Here is an 8,697-nt window from a genome sequence, read left to right on the forward strand (position 1 = left end):
AACTACAAGTGTGCAAGTTGTCAGAGGATTTTGCTTATTGTGCAAGTTTATCAGGGTTTTTTTTGGGTAGTCGAATTTGTTCGTTTCTATGCAACTTTATTCACTTTTAGGGTTCTTTTGTCTTTTAATTATCTTCTCTTCTTTAACTTGAAATCTTAATCCATATACCGGAAAATTTTCAAATGCAAAGCCATAGCTAAGAGATTATTTTGTTAGTGAAGATAGTCCTGCTACATTAAAATCATACAGTCATGTTCAGAGTTGGATTATTAACATTTTGGAACAGGAGTCTGACTGGGGAGCCTTTAATCGCTGACATCCTTCCATTCATTGGCTTCTTCTTTTCTAGTGGTAGAGATATGCAGTTAAAAGACTGAACATCCGAGCTTGTAACGCTATACTAAAAATGCTGATTATTATCAGAAAAAGAGAAAAATATATGCAGTATGCAAATTTTAAATGAGTATCCAGTTATCTAAACAATTATGACCAAAATCAATTTGTGAGGCAAATGACTTGAGAGTAAATTTTGACATATCCAATTCAGTAACTTCAAATTCAGTAAGAAAAGTTTTTTCTCTGATAAACAAAAGAAAATCAATATGATTATTAATAGAAAATCTCTACTCCAAAAGTGTCTATGGAGTAGTTCTTTTCTACGATAAAGCAAAGAATGGAAAGAGCAAATTTGAAAGTCTAATTCTTCTGGTGGCTGGAGTTCCTCAGAAATTAGTTCCAAAAAAAAAAAAAGCAAAAAAAAATACTGATCAAAACTCAAAAAACCTTTCGTGGATAACAATGGACATGCGGAATAATTCTGGAAGTGATTCAAGGTGGAACTAAATCCCTTAATTGAAGGCACTAATAATGGATTGGGAGCCTTTTAAGGTGGAATGTATATATTTTGTAAACAAAACTTGTATAGGTAGGGTAATTTACTAAACATGAACATTTAGGGTAATAAAGTTTCCAATAGTGTATAGGAATGAAAAAATCTCATACCAAAATCTCCAACTGACACAACATTAGGAAAGAGAAGCAAAAGACCCAATTGTTAAGCAAACTCGATCAGCTAGATTATCAATCATCCTCCCTTCTGTTCATTTACATACAATGGCCACCAGCAGAGCAATGCCACAAACATTTGCGGATGTCTGCATTCCATATTAATGCTATTGAACTACAAAACTTATAATGGTTTTGCCACCTAAGATAACAAAAGAATATTATCGTCATTTACAATGCATCTATTGGGTTATACTCTAGAAATACAACCTTTAAAGTCTACCTTTTTTTTTTTGAAAAATCAGCTGAAGCTAATGCAGGGTTTCCCATAATATGCAGCATAACTCTAGTGCTTTACTAACCTCCCTAATAAATACTCTAACAGGTTTAATACCTACAGCCTGTTGCTACTCTATACATAGAGACAAGTCGGGCGACAACAGTTCCACCTCCGCAGAAGCGCACTCATTGTGTGGGATGATATCGAAGATTTTGCTCATAAAAGTTTATCAACTGCAAATGAAAGCAAATGGTAGTTCAATTAAAAAGAATAGAACATAAAACAGAAATAACAAATTACATTAACCTCCTCTTCAGGTTTACTACACTTAAAATGATCTTTTCCTCTAGTTTCTGACATTAATTCACAAACCAGTAGGTTAACATTTTTTTGTTAATGACCAACTAAGAAGTAAATATTTTTTATTTTGAATGAAATAAGATGCATCAAGGAACTGTGTTTAAGTGATGATATGTTAAGAGATCAGGTTGGTGTATTTTTAAAACAACAGAGGTCTCTTTAAAGTATGGGAATTATAGAGGGTCACTATAATAGTCCATAATGAAAATATAATATCACTGCATTTTATGATGAGGAAAGATTCGAAAGAGAAAAAGAAAAGCAGCTACCACAAGTGGATTATTCATCTTCAGAAACTTGTTATCCACCATAACTTCCTTTCCATCAGACCTGCAGGAAGCCATTACAAAATGCCATCATATAACCTATAAACTTATAAAAGATTCACCACAGTAATATTAAGCTGACAGATTGAACTAGACTATAAAGCTAGCGACAAGGTAAAAGCTGATGAGAATGGTCAAATCATTAGCAAAAAAAGACAAGTCAGGCATAAGCCCCCTCTCTCCAGTAAAAAAGAAAGACAAGAAAGAGAGGGGGATGTAATATAACAGATAACACCTATACGCATTACCCATCCAAGAAAACACCTACATGGACACATAATATTGCTGCAACACAATTAGACACAATTTTCACAAAAATCACATTAAGTTTCATACTTTAATCCTTACTGTTGCAACAACAGAAATTTCAAAGACTACATTGTCCCTCTTAAAATATCAGTCACGGTTCATTGACGCATTACTTGTGAAATTCTCTTTTTATTTTATTTCGTCCATTTCCATAAATATGCCTACGTGGTTCTCCCGCTTATTATTATCATATAAATTATTTTTTTTTGACAAGGTAAAAGTTTATTTATAAGGTACCAAGATAGTACAAAATGGTACAAGAAACATCCCAAATGACAACATCAACAAGCTATCTCCCCCCTCCTAACACCTCCAGAAAGTCCGAATATTGATTCAGATTTCCTAACTGACTACTTTTACACCAAAAATATAGATTATGGAGACATATATTCTTAATTCTAATAATATGATTCCTATGTCCTTCAAAGCAAGCATCGTTTCTTTCCAGCCATAAGGTCCATAGAATGCACAACGGAATGGTTCTCCACATCTGTTTTAGCCTTCTAGGTACTCTTTGAGGTTTCCGCTTCTAACAAACCCCTGACAGTAAGAAATACCAGATGCTGAAAAATAGATCCCAGCATTGCCTAGATACTCTACAATAAAGGAGGAGATGATTCACTGATTCTTGTTCTTCTTCACAAAGGTAACACCTATTGCATAGACTGAAGCCTCTTTTCTGCAAATTGTCCTGAGTCAAAGAGGCTCCCGAGGTTGCTAACCACTCAAAGCATGCTACCTTAACTGGAACTCTGGTTATTCAAATCATCTTCCAAGGCCAGTTATTATCTCTATGACTTGACTGCTCTATCAACCTGTTGTAACAACTCTGGCTCTCCCTAGTCCCTATTACATTCTTGCTCTTCCATAATGGCTTCCACAACACATTCAAGAATGATACTGGTCGTTGCCCTGTACCTAAAGTTTAGTCTACCAGCATTTCTACTTAAACCCTACATCCTCCACACAAAAGTTGCTTAACATGAAAATTATTCCAGTTTGTGGAATGGGAAAAAAAATGTGATACACTACCCAGCATAAATTTTAGTTTGCAAAGAGTAGGATTCACTAGGTTATATAGTTAACCTAGGTAAAAACCTTTTTTTTATGGTAATGTAGTTCAAAACCTTCAACAAAATAGTATCAAATCACTTCTTATTATCATCAAGTAAATAACTTCAAAGGTTTTTACAGAATAAAGCACTAACAAAAGATTTTTGGAGTTACAATTCCATTAAGGAGAGTCAGATTTAGATAAACTAATTGTCACAAAATTGTAAAAGAAAATGGGTGTCGTGTGTGTTAACCTTGGTTAAAATAGTATAAATTCTCTTTAAAATATAGATGAAGATATGATTTACGAATTTTCTTTTTATCCAAAATAAAGGTTCTTCCACAAAGAAGCACTAGCAAAAAATTATGAACCACGGTTTAATAAGTTGAGTCTAGTTAGAAAAAAATTAGTCTAGCTAAATTGTAAACCAAAGGGATATAAATGAATTGCTAGTGTATTGTGTTTAGAATGGCCAAATTCAATTTACTACTCCCTAGGGGTCATGTTAAAGTAACTCTGGTCCAAACACTAACAACCAAAGCAGCATAGACAGTTTCAACTTTACCACGATAACCAACTTCACTAGAAATTACAGTTTATCATTACCAGGTCAAGGAGCAAGCCCAAGAACAATATTAGTTGCTTCTACGCAAGTTTTGTTAATTTGTTAATAACAAGCTAGATTAGGGAGATGCTATGCTCTTCATGGATAAAGTTTACACCAGGAGGATAGAGTAGTTTCCACAGAGGATTGGTCTTCAATTTGGATAGTTAAACAGACTGCAAAAGTTGACTAGAGGTGCGTTGTTAGATGAGGTGAAGAGCAAAGTCCAGTGGTGGATATTGCTAGAAATAATAAAGATAGAGATACGCAGGGCAAGTTCTATTTAGCGACAATTTGGACTGAATAAATTGGTGACTTTCGCCTGATACAATCCCAAGAGTTAGCTCATGGGACGAGGATTACCCAAAGAGCATATGAGGAGGGCAGAAGCTCATTACCTCAACCAAAACACCGTTGCACCGCCCAAAACTGAACATCTGGATAACTTAAGGGCCCAAACATTTGATAAACCAAGATAGGCATAGGACTAGCTCTAATACCATGTTAAAAAATAACAATGAGTCTAACTCAACCCAAAAAGCTATCTCATGAGGTGAGCATTGACCAAGACCATATCAGGAGACAAAATCCTATTCCCTCAACTAATGTGGGACACTTAAAAAAGATGGCTAGAGACGGTTAAGGCAATGTCACAGACATTAAGGCAATGTTAGAAGGAAATAGCAAAGGAACCAGATGGACAGCATTCCCTTATATCTTGAAACTTGGTTATAAGTTGTAGTAGCATTGATGAGAGTGCAAGGCATTAAGCAAGTGAGTGAATTTTAAAGATATTCATTTATTGGTATAATTGAAGGAAAGTCCTTTCAACAATTATACTTATTTTCACATTACTAAAGTAGTAAACATACTAAAATCGAGTACAAATATATTAATTTATTCAAACTTTCACTTCTTAATCTCTAAGCAACACCAAACAAGCTCAAATTTTACCAGGATAAAGGGAGTAACTCAGTAACTGATGAATGTTCCAAAACTCAACAAGCTAAAACCAAAAAGAAAGGTCACCTAGAGAAATCAAATGGGTAAATGATAGTCCATCATTTTCTCTCCCTTTCCAAGTCAAAGACCTATCTTAGGGTAGCCCGGTGCACTAAGCTCCTGCTATGCGCGGGTCCGGGGAAGGGCCGGATCACAGGGTCTATTGTACGCAGTCTTACCCTGCATTTTTGTAAGAGGCTGTTTCCACGGGTTGAACCCTTGACCTCCTAGTCACATGGCAGCAACTTTATCAGTTACGCCAAGGCTCCCTTTCTCAAAGACCTATCTCAGATCCTGATTAAATAATCTCTCTACAGAGACTGTTCCTTTTCCTTAGATTAAAGGTTTCAGCACATCCTTCAAAGTGTATACGAAAAGCAGTTCTGTTAAAGAGGTTCACCCACTGGAGTCCAACCGACATATTCTGTTCCAAAGAAGAAAAGACAGAACTTTGCACTACCATTGATGGAAGAAACAATGGACACCAAACAAGACAATGCATGTGATAAAACAGAAAAAAAGCCAGTTAATTCCAATACATGGCATCCAAAAAATATGTTACATCCAAGAATAACTGAGGTAGTTTGGATAAGTGAGTAAGGAACAAATTTAGTGCACAGCAAGCATCTTTTGTTCATTTGAAAGAAGTTCATTATTTTTACTGTACCTTTTTTCCTTTCTGAAGACATTAATTTCACTATATTTAAGGAAAGCTCATATTCTTTGCAACTGAGTAAAAACAAGTGTAGTCTCAGACCTCTTAGCTAAAAAGGTCACGGACACATCCTGAAAATCACTCGATACAGATGCCGAATAGCTCATAGGCTTTATAATTTCTGTTATGGCACAGGCATCTTTGGAATCATCCCACTTATTTTTGCAACCCAAAGCATTGCCCACAAATCCATGATTGTGAATTCCTTCCTTCGTGAATGCAACAAAAGGGCCACTAGTAGCATTTGGTAAAGCATCTTGGGAATCATTCATTACACCTGAGGCAGTTTCCGGTTTAAACCTCCGAACAGAAGCAGGCTTCCTCCTTTTAGCTCCGGTACAACGACCAGATTGAAGTGATTCTGTTCCATTGGCTGCTGAAAATCCACTTGTAAGGCCATCACCAGATCTATCCACAGATGTCTCTTTTGTTGCTATCCCTCCCTTTAATTCACTAAGCTTTAAATCCAATTCATTTTTCTCATTAATTTCTTTTATAGAGGAATCAAAATTCAAATCATTGTCGTTCGCCACTCCGTCCACTTGGATATCATTCAAACCACTACCACTACTATCCACATGATTAATAGCATCCAAGCTAGCCAGAGGAGATGAGGGCATAGGTTCCTCCATTATGCTAACCTTCACTGCAGGCACATCATTTGTAGCAGCTGCAGGGGAACACTGCTGCTGCTGCTGCTGCTTTTTTATTTGAGTGTGAGTAACCCCATGCTGCCGCTTACGCTTACGTGCCAATCGTTGTTTCCCTGACCGCAAGCTTCAAAAAGAAAAACAAAGCACAACAAAAGAATGAAAAAGAGCCGAAAAATCAATATTCCCATTATTCTATTAAACCAACTCAGCTAACTACTATACTCAGGTAAGTGCAATGGACAAAAAATGCACACCTCTCTTCAAATGCGTCAATAACATCATAGCATGTCATTAGATTCTCCACAGGTTCCCATGTGTTTGCACTCTCCGGCCAGCCTCGCCTGTATACAACAGAAGCTTATCCTTCAATCTAACAAAATTCATGGTACAACAATTCAAAAATGGAAAATGGGAAGGAAAGCAAACAACTTTATATATCTATTCCATAGTAAACTTACCATTTGATTAGATACTGAACTTTGCCCTTTGTTTTCCACAGCATTTTCAAGATTCCCAAATTCATACAACCACAAAATTAAATAAGGATAAAAAAGGTAACGAAAAAAGAGAAAACTCGTTTGACTCCAGAATGAAACTAACCTTTCGAACCCTCTTTCTCCACACATCCTCAATCTCATAAAAGCCTTCAGCAAGCTTTGGTTTTTCCACATCAGCTAATTCCTCTTCTTCGAGTTTCTCTTCATACTCCTTTCCCACATCTTCATCCTCTTCGCCAGCATCCCCATCTCTTTCTTGCTGCTCAGCTTGTGAGGCACCGGTGGATGGCTGCTCAGAACTGACACCATTGTCGCCGGCGACGGCGTCGGAGTTCTGTTTCCCTCCTTTCATCTCTCTCTCTCTCTCTCTCTCTAAGTTTGTTTTCAGCTTGCAGTCTTCTGTGTGAAAGGACTGTTGTAAGAAACAAAAAAAAGGTATGAAGTCCTTTTCTTTTGACAGATAATTTCTAGCTTTTGTATTTATTTGTTACTCCCTCCGTCCTAATTTTAAGGGTATGTTTCCAAAAACAAAATAAAAAAATAAATAAAAATTGAAAACTTATGTATAATTATATGTAGGGGTGTCAATGGTTCGGTTCGGTCGGTTATTTTATAAAATTTGTACCATACTAATTTTTTGGTTATTCTATTATGCATAACCAAAATTAGAATTTTCGAAACCGTCTCAATCATATCGGTTTCACTTCGGTATTGGTACGGTTCGATTAATTTTTGGTATTTTTTTAAATGTCATGTAAAATTCACTAGTAAAAGTAGAATGCAATAACATGCTTTCTGTTATACGACTTAGCAAAACTCTCTAGGCATTTTGATGGTTTAAAAGTTGATGAATTAAAAAACATGAAAAGATATAAATTACACGAGTGAAAAGATATTATCCAAGACATGACTCAAGAATAAAGTCTATATTAAATATTAGAAAAGATCAATCTAAATTATATGAAGGAAAACATATTCAATACATTATAGTTTGCTACTCATAATCGCTAGAATACTTTGTATCTTGCTAATAAAGATACTTTAAATAAATTAGTTTAAGTATAAGTAGGATAATAGGTTTTAGGAACTAGTATTTTGAGTTTAATTACTTGTTGGCTTGTAACAGGTTTTATAATTCCAAGGCCCAATGAAAAATTTAATGCTTTATTAGTTTTAAGCTTACTATATAAATATATTTTTCATATGTAAAATTTATTTGGTACGGTTCAGTATTTTTTCGGTTTATTTTTATAAAATAAAAAACCTACCCTAATTATCGGTACAATTATAAATTTTTATTAAAAGAAACCTAAAAATCGATTCGGTGCGGTACAGTTTGGTCGATTTAGTCGATTTTTAAATATTTATTGACACCCCTAACTCTAAATACTCCGTAAGAACTTAGTGTGTAGTAATTTGAAGGGGAAAATGTTAAAAGTTAATTAATGGGGAAAATTGTGAAGTAATTAGTAGTGGTTGGCTATGTAGCTCCTTTTCCCATAATGATAATGCAAAACCATGATTAGATTTCATTTCAAGTCAATACAAAGGAATGAGCGAACTACCTCAAAATCTTTACGCTTTACAAACTTGTTTTTAGTTTGTAATGCAAAAACATGATTAGATTACATTTCAAGTCAATACAAAGGAATGAGCGATTTACCTCAGAATTAATTAAAGTAATTTTAAATTGTTAAATAATATTATAAAAATAATTGATATCTTCCAAATAAGAAATCTTGTTACTAAATTAATTATAAAAAATTTAATAACCAATCTAATCTTTTACCAACTCATGTAGATATAAGAAAGCTAGTTATGAGCTTAAGAAATACTTTTTATAACAAATATTTATACTAATAATCGAAACAAAATTTAGTAAAATACAAAGT

General features: G+C 34.7%; 1 protein-coding gene across 1 annotated transcript; it reads right to left on the reverse strand.

Moving 5' to 3' along the window:
• Positions 1 to 1,057: 1,057 nt before the first annotated feature.
• LOC107826902 (chromo domain protein LHP1-like) lies at positions 1,058 to 7,249 on the reverse strand. Its single transcript, XM_016653948.2, has 6 exons — positions 6,909 to 7,249; positions 6,767 to 6,792; positions 6,563 to 6,649; positions 5,698 to 6,432; positions 1,915 to 1,975; positions 1,058 to 1,518 (listed from the first exon to the last, which is right to left on the reverse strand). The coding sequence occupies exons 1-6, from the start codon at positions 7,155 to 7,157 to the stop codon at positions 1,471 to 1,473; spliced, it is 1,206 nt and encodes a 401-aa protein (XP_016509434.1). The 5' UTR covers positions 7,158 to 7,249; the 3' UTR covers positions 1,058 to 1,470.
• Between the last annotated feature and the right edge of the window lie 1,448 nt (positions 7,250 to 8,697).

The sequence above is a fragment of the Nicotiana tabacum genome, chromosome 1, assembly GCF_000715075.1.
Source record: "Nicotiana tabacum cultivar K326 chromosome 1, ASM71507v2, whole genome shotgun sequence".
NCBI lineage: Eukaryota > Viridiplantae > Streptophyta > Magnoliopsida > Solanales > Solanaceae > Nicotiana > Nicotiana tabacum.